Raw genomic sequence first — 26866 nt, 5'->3', positions numbered from 1 at the left:
AACAACTGATTTCTAGTTGTGTCCTCTTTTGGAAGGGCAAACAAAGTATTTTCGCTTTCACAACGAAACAGCGTCTACATGACATGGCGTGGGCAGCAACAGCAAGAATGAAAGGATACACCTTCTTTCTTTGCGTGAATATTTTGGCGACATTACGCAAATCTTCCCACATAGTGACGTAGACATGTGGGGGCAAATCATATAAAACCCCAAAAAGACAGAAACAACTTTTATAAAGAATATTTCTTTGGGTTTGAGACTTTAGTCTTTGCAACTTTACAGATCTTCTTTATGCACCAAGAGCTTGTAACACTTCAAAGAGAAAGGAAAACTTGAAATCTTATCATATGACCTCTTTAACAAAAATACAAGCTTCACATTTAGACTTTTAAACCCACTGGAATGCTGGCTCAGTTTGCTTCCATTGTAAATGTGTTACTCTGACCATGATTTTTTTTTTTTAAGGAACGAGTCAAAATTATTTTCTGTGCCAAACTACATTATGCCCCAAATTCCTATCGATATGAACTTATACTGAACTTGAAACCTAATTCTCTTAAGCTTCAGTAAAACTCTCGGGACTCTTGATGTCTCTGTATAGAAACCAGCAGGAATCCAGGATAAAACACATTTTGGAAAACATTGCTGCATTGGTTGACAGTACCTGAGCTTTTGAATGGCGCTCTTCTTATTGATGCAGAGAATCTGAACCAATGCTTTCCTCTTCAGGCACACAATAAGTCCCGCTGACAGCAAGCAAAGAAGGGTGACCAGCACGCCCATGGCCACAGCGCTACTGTCAGCTGTTGTCACATATGACAGCATGCACATTAAAACACACACTCGCACATCTGTTGTACAGCACGGCACAGAATGGCACAGAGAGTAAAAACACAAGAAGTCAGAGTCAGGTTACAGAGAAAAAGAATCGATCAACATCCCTCTGTGTCTCTACCTGCATTACTTTTACAAGCTGTCTCAAACTTCTTGAATGTCTGCTGAGTGACATCTAAGCGCAGTGCTTCAGGTTTCCACCAGTAAATCAATGTCGTGTCCTGTCAATGCCGTTATGCTTTTCCACTGGAAAATCATTTAATGGGTTTTGTAAGTACATTGCACTTTCAAGCTGCACTGTTCTACCTGCAGTGCAGCTGTCACAGAGGGGATGAAAGTGGTTAGAGCTAGTGCACTTCCTCAAGCAGTACAGTTGCACTCTAGACATGTTAGCAAACAGAAATGCTTCTAAGGTATGCAGAATGTAAAGTATGCATCATTGCATTCTGAAATATGTTAAGTAATTCATAATGCAACATATGTATCCATTCTCAACAGTTGATATCGCAGGCATTTGTGTAAACTTCTTCAAGAGTATTTTTTACAATTATTTTTCTTAATGTTTGTTTAATAAATACATAAAAAATATAATAATAATTGTCTAAAAAAATCTGGCATTGTGTATAAGTATTGCTTTGTTCCTCAAATCGCTTTGAATAAAATCTGCAAAATGCATAAATGTAATACATTTGTAAATTTATAACTTATTTGTAACTAAGGAAGGTCGTTTTCATCATTTTGCTTAATTTCTTTGTATAGAGTTGTTTCTGGAATAACTTAACTAACTTAATAAATAAAGGTTAACTAAACTTCCATTTTGTTTAATTTCTTGTAGAGTTATTTGTGAAATTTATTAGAATGATAGAATGATAGAATGATAAAAAGACAGAAAGACAGAAAGACAGACAGACAGACAGACAGACAGATAGATAGATAGATAGATAGATAGATAGATAGATAGATAGATAGATAGATAGATAGATAGATAGATAGAGATTACTGTCCATTACTGTACCGGCTTGTCTCATTGGCCCACTGTCGACGCTGCCGCCAAACCCTGCCCTATCACAGAAAGGAGGTGCCCAGTGGGCTTTACAGTGGCAGTTCTTCTTGTTGTTGCATTCCTGTAAACATAATGCAACTGGCATCAATGCCACATGCAGCTCAAAACCACTTGATCAAAGTTCTTGCTGGACATTATCAAAAAAAAAAAAATAATATATATATATATATATATATATATATATATATATATATATATATATAAATAAATATATATATATATATATATATATATATATATATATATATATATATATATTTATTATTTATATATGTATATATATATATATATACATATATATATATATATATATATATATATATATATATATATATATATATATATATATATATATATCTAACTAGCTTTCTAATCTTATTATTTAAAAACCCTTACTACATGTACTGCATTTAAACTAACTGAGACTTGTTATAGCACTTGTATATCATTGCTCTTTCATTGCTTCCATTGTCCTCATTTGTAAGTCGCTTTGGATAAAAGCGTCTGCTAAATGACTAAATGTAAATGTAAATCTCCTCATGGGCATTCAGTTTATGGTTGCTCTGTTCATTGTTGCATTCAAAGGAAACATTTTTCCATTTGCACAAAAATGCATGAAATTTTTCCATCAGGGTATGTGTCAGGGGTCACTGCATAAATTGATTGATGTCACTTGATGTCTAAATCACAGTCTAAATATTTGATGTCTGCCTTCTAAAATGAAAGAAGCAGCTACATCTTTCCAGCCAATAAAAACACCTGAGAATTTTTTCAGACTCTCAAACTTGCTCATCCAACTTTCGTGGATGCTGTGATGGTTTCAACATGCTTAAAAAACCCTCTCAGCAGGCTGACTCTTACATGTCAGGAATTAATGAGTATGTATTAGAGTGTGTAAGTCTTGATTTTGTGGACTTGGTCTTGAGAGCTCTCAAGACTAGAAATCAATAGCCTTAGTGGTCAAGTATTAATCAAAATCTTAGGGGGTCTAGTTTCGGTGTGGGGCTTAAAGGGATAGTTCACCCCAAAATGAAAAATAAGTAATCATTTACTCATTCTTACTTCTTTCTTTTTCAGACCACAAAAGGAGATTAAAACAAGAATATAATGGCAGTTTATGATGATCAACATCAAGCTTTTAAAAAAAAAAAAAAACAAAAACATAACAGACCCATCCCACATGACACGTACATTACATACACTATAAGCTTTAAGTGTACACAATATACAATAGTGATAAATGAGAAACAAACTGAAATTTGACACATTATTTAACAAATATCCTGACTTGACTGTTGGTCTGTGTGCGGGACTATTACTGAATTACTATTAGTGCAGCAGTTTACGCTGACTCACCCAGGAAAAGCACACTAGTAAAAAAAAAGAAAAAAAAAAGAAATTAATAAAAAATGCAAAATGAAATACAATCCATGTACTTTCTTCTCTGAGGTAAATATATCTGTTGTGCTCATTGCAAGTTATCGTGTTCATCCGTCAACTGTGATATTGACTGTCATGACAACTCAGTGAGGAAAGTGCACACATACCTTTCTGGGGATTTCAAGGCATTGTTTCATGTTGCGTTTTTATGAATCTTGATTTTTTTTACAACTTGTGTGCTTTTCCCAGATGAGTCAGAGTGAACTACTGCAGTACTAGAGACTCGTGAACATGCAGACATGCACAGAGACCAATGGCCAAGGTCTGGACATTTGTTAAATAATATGTAAAATTGTGCTTTGTTTCCCACCAAACCCTATCATATACCCCGGAGGACTTAGAATACACGGGATGTGTCACATGGGACCATTCTGTGATACTTTTGCGACTTTTTAAAAAGCTTGATGCTGATTGCCATACAGTGCCATTATATGGACAAGCAAGCATGGGACATTTTGTTTTTTAAATCTCCTTTTGTGGTTCGAAAAAGAGAGACAGGCATACACCATTAGAACAAATTGAAAAGTGAGTAAATGATGACAATTTTCATTTTTGAATGAACTATCCCTTTAATGGGTCTAGTATTATTCTTGGTATTTAGTGGTCTTCTATTGTTCTTAAAAAAGTACTAGTAGTCAGAGGATCCAGGATCCCAGGATGCTGACAGAGATTCCAACATCTTTATTAACAATGATCAATTCATCTTGCAGCACAGTTCCAATAAGGAAACAGACCTTGGAGAAAAAAGGATGCAATTGCACAGCCTACAGACAAATATAAGAATTCCAATTTAGGAAGTGTATAACAAGAGAAAATAAATAAAACATTACACCCTCGTCCCTCCAGAGCTGACAGTGGGACAATACAAAAGACAACGTGGGGGTATTCTTGGCCACAAAGTTTAGCTATTGCGTTTTAGCGCTCCTCTGGCAAAAAAGCGCATGTGCATATAAATCAAAAGATTATAAATGACCAGTGTTGGGTAAGTTACTTAAAATAAGTAATCCACTACAAATTTCAAATTTTTACAATTATATACAATATTCTATCCAATGGAAATGAAAGTTTTTCCAAGGGCTGTCAAGCTCCAAAAAGGACAAAAAGCATCATAAAAACAGTCCATACGATTCCATTGTATTCCAAGACTTCTGAAGCCATAGCTTTGTGTGAGGAGCAGTAATTTACAAGAATCTGAGTGACAGAATCTTGTTTATCTTGCTTAACAGCTGTGGTCACCATTCACTTGCAATACAAAGGAAAGAGCAGCTCAGATATTCTGCTTCATTCCTCCTTTTGTGTTCTCCGGATAAAATAAAGCCATATGGGTCATGCCAGAAAAAAAAAAAAAGCAGGAAGAGTAAATGATGACAGATTTTCATTTTGTGTGAACTAGACCTTCAAATCTATCAAGCTTCCATGAAAGACCTTGACTGACACAAGGTTATGCTGTGATCTAATTTAGTACAGAATCTGTGTCATATCTATGCTTTTTAATGCTATTTCATTCATAGCAGTAATCTCATTCAAGTGAAGTTACAGTATGTGTACCCAGTTAGCTAAGTGCTATTTTGGTCACATGCTGTCCCCTTTGCAGATAGCTATAATGTAATGAAATGGACATTTCTGTAAAAGGCGAGTCTTTCAGTAGAGGGCAATAATTTGTGCTGACTTACTATTAGCATTCCCGACTCAAATCTGAGCCTAATGCCTGATAACTAATGTCAGAGAAATTAAAGAGATTAAAAAACCCTTTTTCCAGCAGATCTGAGAAAATTTTGACTGACAGAGATGAAGCAACCTTACCCCTCTTCCATTACACTTCCCGGAACACTTGTGCACTCCAAAGACACTGACATTCTGACACTGCCTGTTCAAACAGATCTGTTATGCAGAAAGAGAGACAGAGAGAAATGCAGGTTAAGAAAAAACAAGACACTGAATAAGTATCAACTGCTAGGAAACATTTTTGTTACTGGCCTTAACTACTGGTAGACCGAAATGTTTTTTTAAGTGCCAGGTTGGCCAATATAATGCCAATAGCCAGTATAATATTATGAGGTACCACTTCATTTTACAGTCCAGTTCTACATATGCATACTACGTTCTTATTATAGTAATTACATTTACTGGTTATAACTAAGTACTAACCTCAAACCTACCCCTAAACCTAACCCTAACCCATGTAGTTACGTTATATTACATTACTTTTTTAGGCAAGTACACTGTAAATAAATGTAAATGCACATTCTGTACGAAAACTTTACTTAAAACTAAAACTAAAAAAAATTAAATATGCAGATATGGATTTTATATCTTACTGTTAAAAACTAGGGCTATCAAAAGAATAAAATAAATCACAATTACTTTACTAAAAAATATTATGAAAGCCTGTTTAATTAATGGAGTCATTTTAAATCATCATACACAAAGGTAGAGAATCCAAATGCAGTAGTTTATTGAAGGGACAATCCACAAACGTAATCCAAAGGCAGGGAAAGGTCACACGCACATAGGCAATCTAAAACAATGACAGAGTAAGGGGCTGAGGCAAACAGAGTAATCCAGAAACCAGGTAGAATAACAAGACCAAGGAACCAAGATATGGGAGAACCAGGATACAAGGCTTATAATTGCAGTAAAAAAACATACAAGACTTCGCAAAAAGTGACTGAAAACACCAGGCTTATGTAGGCAGAGGTAATGAGCAACAGGTGAAAACAATCAGGCATGATGAGTCCGGGCAATGGGTTATGGGAAATAAGTCCAAGACTAAGTGACAGAGGTATGGGTTGGATTGCCCTCTGGTGGTTATCAAAGGCACTCCAGCTGGTGATCATGACATAGCCCCCCTCCCAAGGTGTGGCTTCCAGACGCTCCTAAACAAGAAAAGACTTAAGTCCAGGAGGGAGGTGGATCGAAGGCAGAACGGGTGGAGGGATGCAGGGCCAGGCCCATGGACAGAAAGAGGAACTGGAGCCGATGGAGCAGGAGACCAGAGTCGAGCAGGAAGCCAGGGCAGAGCTGGCAGAGCACATTGGAGCAGATGACCACCAGGGTGGAGCTGAAGACCACTCCAGCAGAGCTGATGGCGCGAGTGACCCACAAGAAGGCTCAGGCTGAGCAGATGACCACCAAATTGGAGCTGAAGAGGCAGGAGACAACCAAGGCAGATTAGGCAGGACTGCGGCTGTAATAAGACAGGCAGACAGTTCAGAGACAGCATCTTTGGCCATGACAGGGCAGACAAGGGATTCAGGGACAGCCTCTTTGGGCGTGACAGGACAGGCAAAGAGCTCAGAGACAGCCTTCTTGGCCATGACAGGACAGGCAGGGAGCTCAAGGGTGACATTTGTGGTTGAGACAGGTCAGGCAGGGAGATCTTGGGCTGGTACCAACACAGGACTGAGCTCTGGGACGTGCATTGACTCTTGGACTGGAGCAGGCTCTAGAGCGGACTCATGGGCTGGAGCAATGGACTGGCGAGGACTCTGCAGCAGACTCATGGACTGGAGAGGGCTCTGCAGCAGACTCATGGACTGGAGAGAGCTCTGCAACGGACTCATGGACTGGAGGGGCTCTGGAGCGGACTCATGGACTGGAGCAGGGCTCTGGAGCGGACTCATGGACTGGAGTGAGCTCTGGAGCAGACTCATGGACTGGAACGTGCTCTGGAGCAGACTAATGGACTGGAATGTGCTCTGGAGCAGACTCATGGACTGGAGCAGGTTCTGGAGAGGACTTATAAACTGGAGAGGAGAGGCTGCCCAAACACACAAAATGGCGACCAGCCATTACTGGAAGGGCAGTTGAAGGTGTGAGAACCTGTGCTTAGGCCACCGGGATGCCTTCCGCTCACACCGACATCAGAGGGGGTCTTGGTTGCCTTGGCACTGCCTTACTAGCTTCAAGTGCATCATTCGTGGAGGCCAGAACCACTGGCATGGTGTCCATGATGGCTGAAAACACTGGCATGGCGGCCATCTTGGGGAGAGGCTCTGGGCTGGTGGTCATGATGGGACGAGGTGCAGAAGTAATGAGCAACAGGTGAAAACAATCAGTCATGATGAGTCCAGGCAATGGCTTATGGGAAATGAAGTCCCAGCCTGAGTGACAGAGGTATGGGATGGAGTGCCCTCTAGTGGTTATCAAAGGCACTACAGCTGGAGATCATGACAAATATAATATAATATGTGAATATTGAAACTGATACATTGGGGAGGTTAATCAGCAAAACCAACACCAAATGGTCAATGGAACAGAGTTCATTTTGGCAATCATTTTTGATTTAGTCTTAGTCTTTATCTTGAGACGAAAATGCTTAATAGTCTTAAGTCACATTTTAGTCATTTGAGTCTTTCATAGTTTTAGTCGACGAAAAGTCATTGCATTTTTGTCAACTTTTAGTCAATAGTTTAAGCCAAACTACAGTTACCAAAATTTATTTTAGTAGCTATTTTATATGTAGTTTTCAAACAAAAAAAGTATCATTAATTCTTCTCTCTTTAGACCAAATCAATTAAGCTTATGAGAAATTTGAATCAAGGATTGAATTTGGGAAAACTTAAATAAATGATGACAATTTTCATTTTTGGGTGAACTATCCCTTTAACAGTAGTGAAAAAGGAGCAACTTATAAAAATATTATTATTATAGATATATATATATATTTTTTAAAAGAAGCACAATAAGACAAATACGATAGAGATACAAATTAAACTAATTTTTTCAAATACAGTAGGTTTACTTAACATGTATACATTTATTTAAGATCTTTTGTTGGTTAACATTAATGACAAATACTGTCGGTATTTAATTAGGAATCCTGTCCCTTTAAGATGGAAGGCATGCATGTAATACTGACACACGTTCAGTTTTCACAAACCTGTTTACATTTACTTAATCCACAACTGACTGTATTTACATGAGATACTCTCCACGATAAACATTTGGACTGCTGTGTGTGTATTTGAGTACTGAGAACTGATCGCGCGCTGTATATGAGAACTGAAGAAGTGCGTGAGAGAGAGAGAGAGCACTTCTATCAGCACGATTCTGCCTATCCCACCTTCACTAACTTTAAGTTAATCGACAACGAATTGTGACTCTCGAGAAAAACAGGACGTCTGGTCACCTTATCCCTACCCTTTCGGGTGCTGAAACCACTGTTTCAGATCGCTGGTTCGCGTTTTGGTAGCCTATCCATCCACTGCGGCTGCTATACTGAGACTAGATATGCAAACGCCTCTTATCCGATTGCAATCCAACGACAGGGATGCACATTTTGAAGTACAATAGCCTATAGGACGTATTTTCAATGTCCGGTAGTCCTCAAATAACATAGTCCCATCTCATCTAGTTAACAAAGACGCGGCTTAAATTTTGTCATAATTTCCTCATCAGATATTACTTTTAGCTCGTCAACGTCTCACCTTAGTCACAGAAAAAATGTTTGTTAACAAAATATTTTTCATCATCGTCTTCGTTAACGAAATTAACACTGCAGTGGAATGCAATAAAAAAAAAATTGCCAAATATCATCTCAGCCTGGCTGATAAACCACTAGCATAACTTCTTTATGACACAAATAATCTCATGTGATGATTTATTCTCATACCATTCCCTCAGCACACTTTGTGCCTGCCAATACCAGTCCTGGATCAGGCATATCATCACCAAGGTACACGTGTGTTCCACGGCACCGAATATTCCCACCCTCCTGCGGATGTATGGTGGTGTCTATTGACACTGCATTGGTTCCGATCACTGGACTGTAGGCACCTCCTTGGCACTGAATTTTCCCACACCTAGCATCCCTGTTTAAATCACACAGACAAAATACAAGGAGTGAGCATGCAACAACAGTGCTAAATGTTTTTACACTTAATAAATGGGATAAGGTGATAAAACAACTGAAAAACAGAGAGGAGATTGTGTTGTTTTGAGGTAATCTCGCCTTTCACACCCTCTCACTCATATGCAAGGAGCAGAGAGTGTAATTAATAGTGACAAGAGATTACATGCAAAACCATGGGGCTGCTTCTGTCACTGAATAATAATGTCAGGGCTACAAAGAAATGAAAAAAATCACATGCATTACAACGTCTGATGGGCCATCCCATAATATTTAGACAGCAAGTAACAAGAATGAATCAGGACAACCTTCTCCGATACAATTTTTTGTCTCACACTTATTCTTTATTTTAATATTTTATTGTTTTGAGAATGTATGTCATGAAAATTGGTATTTCTGTGTTAGTCACTGGTTCTAAATTTTAATCACGCATGCTGTATTGGCACTATAAAATATAAGAATTTGTATTGCCAAAGTACCACAAAATTAAGTCGAATAAAAGTTAAAATGGGGCAAAGAAGTAGTTTAACAAACAGAACAGAGCAAAATTATATCAAAAATAGAGGAAAACAAGCTAAACAGAAGGCAAAGCGAAGGGAGACAAAAGAAATGTGAAAAGCAAAATAAAACAAAATGAAATAAAGCAGAACAAAACAAAACAGAACAAGAAAACTAAACAAAAAGTGTCAAATCAAGCTAACAAAACAAAAACAAGAACAAAACAAAAAGCAAAGCATATGAAGCAAACAAAATAAAATTAATTTATGCAAAATTTTATAATAAAATGTAAAATCGAAGCAAATTTGACAAATGAATGTAGCTGTACTTTAAGTAAAAGGTTCAAGTGCAAAGTGCTGTAGTATCACGCCCTGCCTGTACCTTGCTTGACATTTAGCAAAGGAACCTTTGGAGTCTTTTCCACAATTTCCATAGGGATCACCTGCAGAGTTTACTCTTTCAAAACAGATTCCCGGGGCAGGTTTCGCTCCTGGAAAACGAGAAAGAATGAAAATAAAACAGAAAATGCCCACTGTCAGAGATGGAAATATGACACTGTACAATCCTTCCATCTAGTTTTAGCTTGTATATAAATCAGAAACAGATGAAAGGATATCATATGTCAGACTGTGGCCTGAATCCTTTTGGAAGGGAGTATGAACAGACATGGAATAAATAACAGCAATCAGTGTGAGCTTTCATATTGCTTGAGCTCGCCGTATGAAGCATGCAGAATTGAACAGGAAATTCTGGTTCGACAATGGTTACATGTAGAATTAAAGTGTCAAAAATGTATGACTCCAGAACCCTACGATCAATTTTTGGTCAACCAAATAAGCCCAGGAACCCTGCAGCTATCCACATACCAACCTGGTCCCCACAGAGTGATGCATTGCTGCTCATGAGTCTGACAGATGCCGTTGTAACAGTAACCATCCATATTGTGGCACGCGTGTCCATCATGCAGGTACACATTGGCAGGGCAATGGGGGTTTGTTCCGGTGCAAAACTCAGGTAAGTCACAGGAGTTACTGGACTCTCTACAAGGAGTCCCAGCTGGTTTTAACTACACAGACACACAAGAACAAAAGGCTTCAGACAAAAATATAGCTAACTTAAAAAGTGCAGTGTCACCAAAAAGGGATTTCTTTCAAAATAAAGCAAAGAGAAATATAAACTCAATTCCGATGCAGGCACTATGGGATAAATTCAAAGTCACGCAGAGACAAGCTTTGCATGAATTACAAAGGCTATTGTGTACAATAGTCAGTTGTTTCTACGAAGTAATATTCATGGAAAAGTTCTACAAAAACTATTCCTTTAAGTTGCACTAAGAAACTAAATATAGTCCAAAAAGTGCCAAGATTAAATTCTTTTAGTTGTAAATTTTCATTTAATGAAGCACCATTCTGAAAGCTTGTTGTAGTTTGTTGTAAAGTCTGTGTGAACCCTGTTCTGTGGTCTGTTCTGAAGGGCTCTGGTCTGGCTTTCTTTCCTCAGTAAGTAAGTAAGCTGAGCGCTCTGATTTATGTGTCTGGAGGCCTGAGAGGAAACTTAGTGTCTGTTTGGAGCACAAATGTCAGTTCATGTTGCACTTATTAATGGGGCAAGGAGAATGTGATTTCCACACCTTTATTTTACACACAGAGAATGAATGAACGAGGAGGAAAGAAGGATGGGACAGATTTACAAATGTACCTGGCAGTCTTCACAGCACTGTCCATGGGCACATACAGCATCTCCCTTGAGAGTGCAGGTTTTAGCATTACAGCAGGGGTTTAGACACTCCTAAAGAACACATGGAACATGTGGAAAAGTTAAGTCAATCACAGCACACTTCATTTAACTATTGAAGTCTTGAAGTATCAAAAAGATTGTTTAATTTTAAGAGTCAGAGAGAAGCTAAAAATGTATGTCATTCAGAGACTTGATAGACCAAAAGCAAAAAAGCGAACAAAACAAGCAAAGTAAACAAAAAACAAACAAATAAAAAAACAACAGCAAAAGAAACAAAGCAAACAAAAAACAAACAAGTCAACAAAGAACAAAAAACAAGCAAAGAAAACAAAGGACAAAGATTTGTCGCTTTGCAACCTGAAATGAAGACAGATACAGTTTTCATTCAGTGCAACTTATAACATCCAAGTGAAAGATATAACATCAACATGTCAGAAAACAAACAAACAAACAAACAAAAACAATCACTGAGTTGGAAAAAAAAACTATCTGTATTGTCAGTATTTTGTTTCTAATGTACAGCACTTTGGCCAACCTTGTTGTTGTTTTTTATATGTGCTTTATAACTAACTAACTAACTAACCTGTTGAACCACCTTTTGCTTTAATTACAGCCTTTAGTCTGTTGGGATATGTCTCTGTCTCTACTAACTTTGTACAACCAGATTTTCAATGTGGTTTCAGTCTAGGCTCTGATTAGGCCATGCAAGGACATTCACCTTTTTCTCCTTCAACCACTGTATGGTCAGTTTTGCTGGGTCATTGTCATGTTGGAGGGTAAACCTTCTTCCCATTTATGATTTTATGGCAGAGGGCAGCAGATTTTCCTCAAGAATTTGACAGTATTTTGCCATTTTCCTTCTATCCTGAAAAGTGTTCCAGTCGCTGCTGCAGAGAAACACTCCTTAACAGGATATTACCACCTCCATGGTTTACTGTAGGAATGCTGTTATTTGGATGGTGAGCTTCATTGGATTTCTGCCAGACATGTTATTTGGAGTCAAGCCTAATAATTCAGTTTTAGTCTCATCCGCCTCAGAATTTTCAAGGTGCGTTTTGGCAAAGCTCAGTTGTGACTGCATGTGGCCTTTCTTGAGGAGTGGCTTTTTTCCTTGCTACCCTCCCATACAAGCCAAATTTGTGGAGAAACTGAAATATTTTTAAATTAAACACTAATATTATAAAAACCAATTAAACTACAAACTCAACACTTAAATAATGAACAAAAAATCAAAAAAGACTACACTAATAAAAAAACAATAATGAACAAAAAACTCTGGAGCTGTGACAAACCCCTTGTGCACAGCTATAGCATATGACACAGCGCTGCCCACATAGCTATTGCTCCTATAGAGCTCCGGACTTAACGTCACCCATTCTGTTTACGCCACCATGCTGGCAGGCAGGGACAGCCAGGAGCGAATATGAAGTTCACTGCTTACTTTAATTCAAAAGACATAGACCTTTACATAGCAAAACTTAGTACATTAAGCATAACAGATCCCTATAATCCCCCGTGGTGCTTTTAACGTATAGCCTATCAATAAAGGAACGGATAGATTTCCTGACCTGCAGTATCCTGCAGTATGCAGTAACTACTTTCCCTCCTAACGTTACTCCGGAGACTCTTTAGAAGCTTACAAAAGCCTGGAGGGGTACAAATGGATGCGATCAAATTTTTTGATGAATATTCAATCTGCTATGTCGTCACTGGAAAAGTCAAATGTGTTGTTAGTTAATGTAATCGACCGGAGTGTAAATGTGGAATTCCTTCAAAGATTTATTATCCTGTTGTGCCCTCTATAGGACAAGCGACTATTCGACGTCAAGCTTAAAGTGTCATGGCAGAGCATTGAAGTCGACTAGTCGAATAGTCTGTGAAACCTCATTGCATGCACACTATGACCACTCTTTGTCATAAATTCCTGCAACTGCTTCAGTTGCTGTAAGCCTCTTAATCGCCTCTATGACCAGTTTCCTCCTGGCTCTTTCATCCAGTTTGGAGCGACATCCTGATCCAGGGATGGCCTCTGTTGTACCAAATACCTTCCACTTTTTAATAACAGACTTCACTGTGCTTGTAGGCATTGATAAATTTGATTTTTTTTTTGTATCCATCTCCTGACCCGTGTCTGTCTACAACTTTGTCCTGGAGATCTTTTGACAGTGTCTTGCCTCCCATAGTTATTTGTTTGCTTCAGTTGCACTACTAAGGACTGAAATGCTCCAGGAAAGCTCTTTTCATGCTGAGCTTTACAAGTCATTTTACAATGACTTGTAAGTGGTCCTTTTTCCAGCTCAGTGATTCTGTTTTTTAATTTTTTCTGACATGTTGGTGTTATATCTTTCACTGATGTTATAAGTTGCACTGAGTAAATACAGCTGGATTAAACAAAAACTGTGTCTGTCTTCAATTCACGCCTTAAAGCAACAAAATGTGATTATTTTAAAGGGGGTGATTCTTTTCTACACCCACTGTAAAAATATAACAGATTAGAACACATTTTAATAGAGGTACATTTACATATTTAAGTCAGGCTGTTTAATTGCATGGATCAGAAAGAAGATGCATAATTGTATAAAATGACCAAAAAGTGCATTACAATTGTTTTTGGTGCAAGAAACCTTGACTAACATTATAACTAGATTTCAGGGGAAAAATAAAATGCTACAATAGCACAGGCTATGACCCATTTAATTTGACATTAGATAATTAGGGGTTACAGAAAAACAATGGAAAGCAACAACAACAAAAAAATAATAAATAAATGAATAAATAAATAAAACACTGAACAGACATCTTGTATGATTATTATACTAGATATTAGTTCCAGATGTTGAGTTCATATTCTTTTAAGAAATTCCCTTCTGTCAACCATTTATTTGAAACCATGGTAACAAAAAAAAAAAAAAAAAAAAAAAAAATGTTTGGAAACGTTACTGTAGGTTTGTGTATGTGAGTATGTTGATATGTCTGGTTTACATTAGAGCTTCCTGTATTGTTCTGATTTAAAAAAGAAAGAATAAAAGATGTTTTCTCAAACTCTGAACTCTTGGTATCAGTGAACCGTGTTCATGTGTCTAAGTGAGTGACATCATCACAAGACTGGAAGTGATGGGAATGTCAGAGTCTGAGCACAACTGATGGAAAGAGGACATCATTTATCTCAGAAAAGAAAGGGGAGAGGAAGAAAGAGAGGTGAATTCTGAAGACTAAAAATCATTTGCTTTGTTATTGAAGTAAAGCAGAAGAGCTTTGTTCTTCTTTAAAAGTACACAAGAAGCTTATTAAGACCTCAAGCACTAAAATTTTATTTCATACACCGCACAAAAATGTCTTTGGGACTTTTTATTCCTCTCTTTCGCTCCTTTTCTCCTCCCCTTTCCCTCTTTAACAAGGTCCTGGTGTGGACTGGGAGAGGTGCTGAAGGGTTGGGCTGGGTTAGGTCAGGCCGCTGGCTCTAACTTCTCCTCAGAGTCACAGAAATCTCTTTACAGACGTGCTGTTCTCTCTAAACTACCATCAGTCAGTCAGAAATGATGGGGGGGGGGGCTTCTCTCATCCTTATACCCAACACCCAAGACATGCTGCTGGGCTTCCTCTCTGCTCTTTACCCGCTTCCTCGCTCATTCCTCCTGGTGAGATCACTGGAGCTCACGGGTGCCATTCTGAAACAAAGTTTTTCCCCATAACAAGATCTTAGACTTTAAAGTTCAGGGCAGGCTTTTTTCCCCTTAGGTCTACACTGACACAATATGCCTCCATGACATCTAAATTACACAGACCATTTTTGAAGTCTCCAGTTCCATTACTACATGATATTTAGAGACCATTTTAGCAGTGGGGACAGACAGGAAGGGGAAGAGAGAGGTGGAAGGGGATCAGGCTGCACAGATGACACAAACCTGGGTCCTAACAGGTCTTTTATATCACAAGCACGTGACCTCAGATGGGAGCTGCAACGTTTATTTGATTAGGTCAGAATTCTGTCTATATCATAAATGTCCTATGCAGAACATTTTGTCATTTTTTAGGGCAGCGATGATCAGTGATGCCCCAACCACCAAGCCCATGTTGACTATTCATGCTTAACACAGAATTATAATTTAGTTTAAGACAAGGTCACATATTATCAAACATGGGCTTAAATATTTTACATCAAAATTGTATGAATATCACTTTGAATTTAAAAAGGAAAAATCTCACACAAGTAAGCATACCACATATCTCACCATGCTTTATTTCTCTTGTAAAAGACATGAATCTTGTAGATTAAGGCGCCGCAGGCCATCCCAAAGTGTTTAACTCTCTGTAACTTTAAGAATATGTTCCATAATCAGCTTTATTTTTAACTGTATTAGAAATAATCGTTCCCCATTCACTTTTTAATGATTTCACCCATAAACCTGCAGCTGACTAAAAATTACAATTGCAGGTTTTTTCCATTGTATATTGTATATTTTAGGATCCTAGATTTTTATGATCTGGCCATCCCATTAAAAATATCTTGGAGGTGCCACTGACAATGATTCAAATGTAAATGGAATTTCACACTATGGATCATGTCAAAGACACCCTGCAGTAACTGTAATGAGATTAGTTACATCATGGTAGTCGCTTCTGTACTTCTGTACTGTTTGAGATTTCTTTCATATTTTTCATTTGCATGTTCAGTAATTATAGTGTAGCATTATATATGTATCTTATTCCATATTTATAAATAATCTGAAAATCTTTGAATTCCATTTACTGTACAACTGAAAAAATGGAAGGAATGTGAAAGAAAAAAAAATGAAAACTTGGGTAAACTGTATAAGAAATATTTTAATGTCTCAGAACTGAAAAATAGTAATTTGCTATTTAACAGGTGTGCCCAGATGTGTTATTTCTGAATGTGTGTCAAAACCGGAATGGGTTTTGAGGACGATGTCAGAGTGAAAGCCAGGCTTGGCTGTAAATATTAAAATGACCAAATCAAATTCCAAACATGGCCAAATACCTGCTAATCCTAACAGCTAGATGAGCAGCTTTGTTGTGAAGAACTAAGATCTTTGATGTGTGTGAGTCTTTCATACCTCCGTCTCTCCGCAGTCACACTCCTCTCCTTCCTCAATGTATCCGTTGCCACATTTCTGTCCCCCGTAGAGCAATTTGACTTCAGGCGTATTATATAAACACATGCCCACCCCTTTCTCCAGACTAGCCACCAGATCCTTCTTACTACACGTACTGAACACAGTGGGGAATGGGTACCTGTTCACAGAGTAAAAAAAGATTGAACATTTTATTCAGTGTTTTTTGATTATTTTAATTTGTGTTTAATTTAATTTTATATTTACATTTTTATTTTTATTTTATTGTTTATTTTCTTTTCATTTTTTATTTCATTATATATCGTTAATTTAATTTAATTTAACATTTAAGGTCAGCAACTCTCTTTTGAAAAATCATGCTAGTCTTTTAGCTTTACCAACTTTGTTTTGCTGGTTAACAGCATGACCATACTGGTCTATCAGCACCAAACCTACATAAACCAGCCTGGACCAGAAATTATCCTGATGTAGGGGCTCTTTTCAGTAGTAATTTTAACCAACAAAAAGCTTTCCAAGCAAATAAATGTCTGGCCAAACCCATTTTAAAGCAAAGGGATATAATGTAAAATGGTACATAATCTCAACAAACCAGCCAAGCATGAAAAGTTGCAAGTATTTAAATTCCTAAAGTCATTAATGGCATTACTTCTACAAGCACAAAAATGACAACAAAACGAAGCTAATTAGTATATGACCTTCCACCATGACATTCACGCCGGAGTCCTCTATGTGATAGAACACTGAGCCAGCTAAGCGTAAGCCCATATGGTACTATTCATGTTAATTCATCACTACCGATTCATGATTATAAACAAAACAGCGCTGGACCTGACCTCAGCCTGACCATATAGTCACTGTAGCGGCCACAGACACAAAGACTAAGCTATTTTAGTTGAAGCAGATCAGCAGACGATCATATGACAGCCTCAGGCAGGGAGTGAGATGAGGTGAAATATATGAGAGGACAGCAAATGAAGCTCATTTGGGTCAGGGCTCTGTTCACTGGAGAGTACTGCAGAAGATCCTTCATGGTCTGTTGCCAGTATCTTCAGTTCACTAACTCACCACAACAAATGAGCTGAACAACAAAGTGCATATTTGCTACGCACTCATAAATATGCGAAATACTGAATGAATGGATGTCCTTGAATTTGTGTGTTTTCGAAAGCTAAAGTGACTCTTCCTGCAGACTAATAGTGTATGCATGCATGCATGTGGAGAAGGTATTAAAACATTAATAATCATAAGGTTAATGGGTGTAACACATCTGTGCTGAAAAATTACAGCAAATGGTTACGTTCAGTAATTACAGTGTGACATTATACATGTAGCATATGTTTTTTGAAATAAACGAATTCTATGAAATAAACTAAAATTATATCTTTAAAAAGCATGCAATTTCCATTTATACCTGTAAATAAAAAAAAATAAGTTGCAATAGGGTTCAGCGATATTTAAATGGTAATTTCAATTTTAAAGCATTTAAAAGAATGATGAAAGGTGAACAATAAAGGAAAAATATCTGTCAAATGTAAGCAAATCTGTGACATTGAACATATTTAATTTAATTTATTGAATTTTATTGTTTACTTTATTGATTATTTATATTTTATTAATCTATTTCTATTATGGCCCCATCAGATTCTAATTTTATATTTTATTTTGTTTTTGTTTCATTTTTTGCATAATTTTCTTTTCCATTTTATTTCAATTTATATTTTAGGAAATTACAATTTTAAAGTGTTAAATAGATGAGAAAACATGATAATCAGTTGAAGACACACTGTCCAACTTTAATTTGTAATGAAAATAATTGAAATAAAAATATAGAAATTTGTTTGGCCTCCCAAACACTGGACATACTGTATAGGCACATTAATTATCCAGAGTTCTGCACTGTTATTGGACGAGATGAGTGTCTTGGCCCACCAGAAGGACGCTGAAATGAGCAACTAACACTCTGCAAACTCATACAATTCTATTTGAGCTGTACTTTTACCAAAATGCCAACTTAAGTGTCTTGCCTTGCTCAAAAGACCTACAACTGGAGTTGGTCTTCCTGGTGGACCAGCAAAACTTACTTAACTGTTCTCTTGATGATGAAGCTGGATGACCAAGTATTTCTTGCTGGTTAGGCTAGTTAAGCAGCCTGATAGGAACAACAATACACTGGCATCCAAATCATAACATGCTGTAAAAAACAAAGTACTTATAATACTGTTTTATTCAGCAGAGTGGTTACTCATCCCTACCAAGCTCTTCAGTGCTGAATAATATTTCCCAGCTAATGCCACAATCTTTCATCCACATCAGAAGAGTTTGCTGGTGAACTCTCGTGCCGGGACCAATTGTTTCCCAGCCACCCATGCTCAAAGACAGCCTCTGCGCTCACCTTTAGCAAGCAAACACAGGAACACAGGCCTGAATCAAACACCCATGACTCAGACAAGAAGCAATTCTGTCATCGTTGCCAGTACAGCAAAATGAACTCTGCAGAGGAAAGAGAGGAAAATGGGAGGGAGGGATGGAGGGAGGTGTGGGGAGGAGAAACTGTTTGGCAGGAACATCATGCGGTTTTTGGGGGGAAGTGACTGGTTGTTTGGGGTTTTGTGGTGGGAGCTAAACGCATGGAGATGGTGGTGGGGTGGGGGGGGGGGGGGGGGGGGGGGGGGGAGTGCAACCGGCCGGACTCCTGCGAGGGGGGTTTCTGGGTCTGTCCTCATCCTTCACTCTGTGTCCTCACTGCACACTGCCCAAAAACACAACACCCCTGACTATAATCTATTGTTCATAGGCTGCTTTCATGAGTTTCATTTAAGGATTCACTTCAACTCAGATGTTTCTTGTAAAATTCCTAAATCAGACACCAATGAGACAAATGATGGCATAAAATGATTGTGGAAAGCATAGCTAAGAATATGTAAAAATATTCAGTTTTTTAAAATAATGATTTATTATTATTTATTAAACTTTGATTTTTTATTTATTTTTAATAATATTTATGAATTTCATTTAATTTATTGACTTTATTTTATTATTTCTTTCATAATGAAATCTCTGACTTCTGATACCAGACTTTGGTATCTTGCCAAATCTGACTGATTAATTGATTATTTATTTATTTATTTATTTATTTATTGTTTGTTTGTTAAATACATAATAATAATTATATATATATATATATATATATATATATATATATATATATATATATATATATATATATATATATATATATATATATATATATATATACATATATATTTATTCATTCTCTTGGAGACTTTGTCTGATATTAAATTATGTTAAAAGGGCCCTGTAACAATGTCTCAACACAATATATGAACATTATATTATTAATCACATGGCTTTTGAACAGTCTTTAGAAAACAGAATGAAAAATGCAACTGTAATAATATAAAATGTAGTTAATGTATTGAAAATGACTGTGTTAAACATGCGCAATTGATAACACATTAATGTTAACAACCTTAAGACCCTTGGGGGGCTCGGACCTCAGTTTGAAAACTCCTGGTCTAAAAAAAAACAATCAGGACATTAAAAAGATCAGACTTTGACTTTTGTTTCCTATAAGACTGCACACATACCATAATTCACCCACAAAAGAAACAGACAAAGCTCTATTGGCACTTCACTGTGTTATTGCAAATCAACACAGTCAGCTCAGTGACAATACAACAGAAACAAGCAATTTAGCCCCAAAACACTGATTTGCATTAAGCCTGTGGCCTTCTGCAAATCTCACAGATGCCAGCAGTGTGGCAGTAAGCTGGGGCACAATCAAGGATGTATGAGTTTTAATGCCGCCTTTAGATTGTCACGGTGCAGGGTGCCTTCTCAGCTTCCCCTGCGGTCTGTGTTGTCCTTTCGGTTCGGTAGCTCGTGGTCTGGGCAATCAGCGCTGATCGTGGTGGGGGGTGCGCAGATCACGAGCTGAGTCTTCCCCACCTGTCGCTCGTTCCCCAGCTCCCTTATATGTCTCTGCCTCTCTGTCTGTCATCGTGAGTAGATTGTTTTGTCTTTGCCCGTGGTTTGTGTGGTGTCTACTGCATTCTCACCTTCTGTTTTCCCGTCTAAGGATCCGTAGTTCGGAGATCCGGCAGCGCGAGTGGTCCGCAGTGTGCCGGCCAGCTCGGAGATCTCTGTGTGCGCCAGAGCATTTGATTATTGTTTATGTTATTTTGTGTTTTGTGGCGAGAATAAAGATTCTCCTTTTCCCCTACTCTGCATCTGAGTCCTCTGTCTAGCCCGCACCCCTGACAGAATCTACTCACCATAAAATGGATTCAGCAGAGGAGACGGAGCTGTGCCGAGCTCTCCTGCAGCAAGGCTCTCTACTGGGTCGTCAGCAGGAGGAAAATCGCGGCTTCTCGGCGCGCTTACTCAGAGATCTCTCTCCAACTCAACCAGCTAGCAGAACGGCTTGACCAGCTGCAGGCCAGCCCTTCAGCAGCCCCGTCTGTCCCACCCGCTCCTCGCCACGCGGAACCGCGACTTAATCCGCCCGCTCCATACTCGGGTGAGCCCAACTCATGTCGGTCATTTCTGTCCCAGTGCTCGCTAACTTTCACTCTCCAGCCTTCCTGTTTTCCCACGGAGCAATCCAGGGTAGCGTTCGTCATCACTCTCTTAGTGGGTCAAGCGAGAGAGTGGGGAACGGCTATGTGGGACAGCAAGCATGACTGTTGTGTGTCGTTTGAGGCATTCTCGAAGGAGCTGCGCAAGGTATTTGATCGCTCGGCACGCGGGATTGAAGCAACACGAGCATTGTCGCTGCTTCAGCAGGGAGAGCAGTCGGTGTCTGGTTACTCCATTCAGTTCCCCCACGCTCGCCACGTCCTGCGGCTGGAATGAGAAGGCTCTCTGGGATCACTTCCTCCACGGCCTGGCTGAGCATGTGAAGGACGAGATATATTCTCTGGAGCTGCCTTCTGGCTTGGATGAGCTTATCGACCTCGCTATTCGGGTCGACGACCGGATTACTCTCCGTTCTCGGCACCGAAGAGAGGGGATTCCCCATGAACACCTCACCGGGGTCGCGTGTGGAGCAGCATGTGACACGATATCTCAACGCCGCATCCTCCCGGAGGAGGAGCCTATGCAGATCGGGAGAGCACGGCTGACCATAGGAGAGCGACGCCATCGCCTGGAGAATCAGCTGTGTCTTTACTGCGGTGAGGCGGGTCATGTGGTAGCGGCGTGCCCTGTGGCAGGACGACGCTTTTTCACGCAAGGGAGAGCGCAGGGTGAGCGTCACTACTACTCGACTGCCACCACTTCACCGATCAGAATTTCAAGCTTCAGTACAGTTTGGGGGAGCTGTTTTCCAGGTTTCGGCATTGATTGACTCTGGAGCGGAGGGTGACTTCATGGATTCCAGATTGGCAACAAGTCTGGGGATTTCGGCCGTCGCGCTGGCCGAACCTATTTCTGCCAGGACCCTTTGTGGCACCCATCTCACTAATATTACCCACACCACCCCCCCCCGTTTGTCACACTGACTTTGTCTGGTAATCATGCGGAGGAGATTAAATTTCACCATATTCACTCGCCCACCGCTCCAGTGGTGTTGGGTCACACCTGGCTGGTTAAACATAACCCTCATATTGATTGGGCCCGTGGTTCTATTTTGGCGTGGAGCCCTTTCTGTTTAGCTCAGTGTTTGGGTGCTGCATTTTCCCCAGTCTTGTCTCATTCTGTGTTGCAGGAGGAGCCTGTCAACCTGGCAGATGTACCGGAGGCTTACCATGATTTGAAAGCGGTTTTCAGTAAGTCCCGAGCTTCATCTCTGCCTCCTTACCGCCCGTACGACTGTGCGATTGACCTGTTGCCAGGCACTTCTCCACCTAAGGGGCAACTTTACTCTCTGTCTGGTCCGGAGAGGGATGCCATGGAGAGGTATATACATGATTCTATGGTAGAAGGCATTATCCGTCCCTCTTCCTCTCCAGCCGGGGCGGGGTTCTTCTTCGTGGAGAAGAAGGATGGATCGTTGCGCCCCTGTATTGACTATCGGGGGTTGAATGACATCACGGTAAAGAATCGTTATCCTTTGCCGTTGATGTCATCGGCCTTCGAGCTCCTACAGGGGACAACCATCTTTACGAAGTTGGACCTCCGCAGTGCTTATAACTTGGTTCGGATTAGGGAGGGGGACGAATGGAAGACCGCCTTTAACACCCATACGGGGCATTTTGAATATTTAGTTATGCCGTTTGGGCTTTCCAACTCCCCGGCGGTCTTTCAGGCACTCGTCAACGACGTGCTCCGAGACATGGTCGATCGGTTTGTTTTTGTTTACATCGATGACATCCTGATCTTCTCCCAGAACGAGCGTGATCATGTCCAGCACGTCAGGCGAGTGCTCCAGCGGCTGCTGGAGAATCGTTTATTCGTTAAGTTGGAGAAGTGTGATTTCCAACCACAGACAGTTCCATACCTATCAATCATTCTCTCGTCTTAGCCAATCCGAATGGATCTCGCCAAGGTAAAAGCAGTTGCTGATTGGCCCACCCCAGATAGTTGTAGAGCGATCCAGCGTTTTCTGGGGTTTGCCAATTTTTACAGGCGGTTCATTCGGAACTTTAGCCAGATCGCCCTTCCTCTGACTGATCTCACCTCCACAAAGAAACGATTCTGTTGGTCGTCGCAGGCCCAAGCTGCGTTTGAGAACCTTAAGAGTCTCTTTATTTCGGCCCCTATTTTAACGACCCCTGACCCATCTCGTCAGTTCATTGTGGAGGTGGATGCGTCGGAGGTGGGGGTTGGGGCAGTTTTGTCTCAAAGATCATCTTCGGACGAGAAAATACATCCCTGCGCATTCTTTTCTCATCGTTTAACCCCCACGGAACGGAACTATGACATCGGGAATAGGGAGTTACTAGCTGTCAAGCTGGCGCTGGAGGAGTGGCGGCACTGGTTAGAGGGAGCGCGATTTCCGTTTATCGTTTGGACTGATCATAAAGTACTCTGGAGTACATTCGCACCGCCAAGAGAATAAATTCAAGGCAGGCTCGCTGGGCATTATTTTTTGGACGTTTCAGGTTTACCATTTCTTATCGCCCCGGCTCTAAGAATGGTAAGCCTGACGCGCTGTCGCGGGTTTTTGAGGCGGAGGCTAGACCCACCCTCCCTGTGGCCATTTTGCATCCCGAACGGGTTGTGGCTGCGGTCGCCTGGGGGGTGGAGTCCAAGGTCCGCACCGCACTGCGCGACGCTTCTGTTCCCACTGGATGCCCAGAGGGTCTGCTCTTCGTACCCGAATCAGTCCGAACTAGCGTACTACAGTGGGGCCACTCTTCTAGTCTAGCTTGCCACCCTGGAGCAACTCGTACTTTTAGGTTAATCAAGCAGCGGTTTTGGTGGCCGTCCATGGCGCAGGATGCTCGAAGGTTTGTGTCGGCCTGTCCTATTTGTGCTACGGGTAAGGGATCCAATCGACCCCCAGCAGGGCTACTCCAGCCGTTGTCGGTCCCTTCGCGGCCCTGGTCACACATAGCGATGGACTTTGTTACTGGCTTGCCTCCGTCTAGTGGCAGGACGGTAGTTCTCACTGTGGTGGACAGGTTCTCAAAGGCAGTTCATTTTATTCCCCTCCCCAAGTTGCCGTCAGCGAGGGAGACAGCGAATATTGTCTTAAATCACGTTTTCCGGATTCATGGCCTCCCAGTGAACGTGGTTTCTGACAGGGGTCCCCAGTTTGTGTCTAGGTTTTGGACAGAGTTCTGTCGACAGCTGGGAGCGACTGCGAGCCTATCCTCCGGATATCATCCGCAGACTAATGGTCAGGCCGAGCGTGCCAACCAGGATTTGGATAGAGTTCTGCGCTGTGTGGCGTCTGCTGAACCGTCATCTTGGAGTTCCAGGTTGACCATGGTAGAGTATGCGCATAACTCCCTCCCGGTCTCATCTACGGGTTTGTCTCCCTTCCAGTGCTGTTTAGGCTACCAGCCACCTTTATTCCCCTCTCAAGAATCCGATGCCGTTGTTCCCTCCGCGCATGCGTTTATTCAGAGATGCCTCCGTACTTGGAGGATCGCCAGAGAAGCCCTCACTCGGACTGGCGAGAGGAACAAGGCATCGGCGGACCGTCATCGTACTAAGCCCCCACTTTACGTGTGTGGTCAGAGAGTCTGGTTGTCTACGAAGGACAGTAACTTCAGACTGCCCTCACGTAAACTGGGACCCAAATTTGTTGGACCGTTTATTATCGCCAAGGTGCTTAGTCAGTCAGTCCGGCTCAAATTGCCCCCTCGGTTTAGAAGGATCCACCCGGTTTTCCATGTTTCGAAGATCAAACCCGCCTTTCGCTCCCCCCTTCAGCCCCTGACCTCTGCCCCTCCGCCTCCTAGGCTCATCGAGGGGTCGCCAGCCTATACAGTACGGCGGCTCATTGATGTGAGGCGTAGGGGTAGAGGTCATCAATATCTGGTAGACTGGGAGGGTTATGGTCCGGAGGAGAGATGCTGGATTCCGGCTCGCGATATTCTGGATCGCGCTCTCATTGATCAATTTCATCAACGTCATGGTGAGTCCTCCGGGGACGCCAGGAGGCGTCCCTGAGGTGGGGGGTACTGTCACGGTGCAGGGTGCCTTCTCAGCTTCCCCTGCGGTCTGTGTTGTCCTGTCGGGTTCGGTAGCTCGTGGTCTGGGCAATCAGCGCTGATCGTGGTGGGGGTGCGCAGATCACGAGCTGAGTCTTCCCCACCTGTCGCTCGTTCCCCAGCTCCCTTATATGTCTCTGCCTCTCTGTCTGTCATCGTGAGTAGATTGTTTTGTCTTTGCCCGTGGTTTGTGTGGTGTCTACTGCATTCTCACCTTCTGTTTTCCCGTCTAAGGATCCGTAGTTCGGAGATCCGGCAGCGCGAGTGGTCCGCAGTGTGCCGGCCAGCTCGGAGATCTCTGTGTGCGCCAGAGCATTTGATTATTGTTTATGTTATTTTGTGTTTTGTGGCGAGAATAAAGATTCTCCTTTTCCCTACTCTGCATCTGAGTCCTCTGTCTAGCCCGCACCCTGACATAAAGGGATTACAGTTGAAAGAGACCAATCAGTAGGGGCGTTTGGAAGTAAAAGTCATGACATTTGCAAATGGAAGCGACACATACTGTATCTTAAACACCCTAAGAAAATGCTAATGATCTAAAAATGACATTTAAGCGGTGCTGTAGTTTGTGCTATGAGCCGTTTGGAGCAGCGGGGGCTAGAATAGTAATGTAACTGAGGAAAGGACTTTGGTTTAAAGATGGATTGACTTTGGCGACAGAATGCTTGGAATGGCACAGCTGGCAGAAGTTGGCATCAGGTCAAGTTGGTTAAGAGGACTTGGCATGGTGAAGAATGGCAGGAGCAAAAGCCAGATTGGTTTGTATTGCCTGGCATGCAGAGATGGTTTGATGCACACATGAGCATGATTTGTGTGCCAGTCCACTCTCATAAAGTGCTGCAGGAGGGTTTTGGGATAAGAGAGAGCACAGATACAGGCAAACACACATACATATTTACAGAGTTAAGTGTGCGAGTACACTCAAACCTTCACATCATTCTTCTCTTTACTCAACTTTCGTGATTGCCAAATGATTTGCTCTGTTCCCAGCATCTGTGCAACCCCTAAAGCCCTCCTTATGAATTCAAATTTGATCAAACAACAAATCCTTCCTGCCTGATCTGCACTTTACTTCTTTACCCCAGTAAATCAAAGCCACAGATGCACAAAGATCCACAGAGAACTCCTGCAGTCTACCCTGTCAAAGCCTCTCTTTTCAACTCAAAGATCTGCTTGCATCTGAAACTTTAACTGCTATCATTAAGCATCTGCTTCATAATTCTCGCTAAGTGAAACCACATATTTTTCAAGACTATTGAACACAACAATGAACCCAGATGCTGATTACGGTGTAAATTATTCTGAAATTACACGCCTGCTGTCCTCTCCAAAATGAGTATGCTTAAACATTTTGATATATTTATAAAACAGTGTGATGTTGAGTGTTTGCAGAAAACCATTGGCTCTAATCAATCTCTCTCATGCTGTTGGCAACTCTGATCTGAGGCCAGTGCACCTGCTGTGCTTTATAGATCTTTAAACTACAGGGCAGGAGTGAAAAGAGATCCAACTCAAGCCAGCTACAGCACTGCATTGAGCAAAACACAAGAGCTACACTTCAAAAACAAGTCAACTGAAGAAGAATTAAAGAAATTAAAAGCAAAACATACATGTTAAAAAAGACTAGCAGGCTTGTAAATGATGACAGAATATTGCTTTTTGGGTGAACTATCCCTTTAAAAACCCAACATCTGGTGACCAACTTAAAATATCAAACCCTGTTCTT

General features: G+C 40.7%; 1 protein-coding gene across 1 annotated transcript in view; it reads right to left on the bottom strand.

Annotated features, from left to right (window-relative positions):
- LOC109097630 (disintegrin and metalloproteinase domain-containing protein 12-like) overlaps positions 1-26866 on the bottom strand; it is a 90159-nt gene that overhangs the window by 7600 nt on the left and 55693 nt on the right. Inside the window, exons 12-19 of the mRNA XM_042774668.1 lie at positions 16499-16676; positions 11385-11474; positions 10557-10752; positions 10068-10176; positions 8952-9150; positions 5141-5218; positions 1850-1958; positions 665-851 (exon numbers count right to left, since the gene is read on the bottom strand). Of these exons, the coding sequence (XP_042630602.1) occupies positions 665-851; positions 1850-1958; positions 5141-5218; positions 8952-9150; positions 10068-10176; positions 10557-10752; positions 11385-11474; positions 16499-16676 (1146 nt within the window). The remainder of the gene's footprint in view (positions 1-664; positions 852-1849; positions 1959-5140; positions 5219-8951; positions 9151-10067; positions 10177-10556; positions 10753-11384; positions 11475-16498; positions 16677-26866) is intronic.

The sequence above is a fragment of the Cyprinus carpio genome, chromosome A17, assembly GCF_018340385.1.
Source record: "Cyprinus carpio isolate SPL01 chromosome A17, ASM1834038v1, whole genome shotgun sequence".
In the NCBI taxonomy this organism is placed as follows: domain Eukaryota; kingdom Metazoa; phylum Chordata; class Actinopteri; order Cypriniformes; family Cyprinidae; genus Cyprinus; species Cyprinus carpio.
The sequence above is the reverse complement of the archived record's forward strand: the minus strand, read 5'-3'. Positions and strand labels throughout refer to the sequence as shown.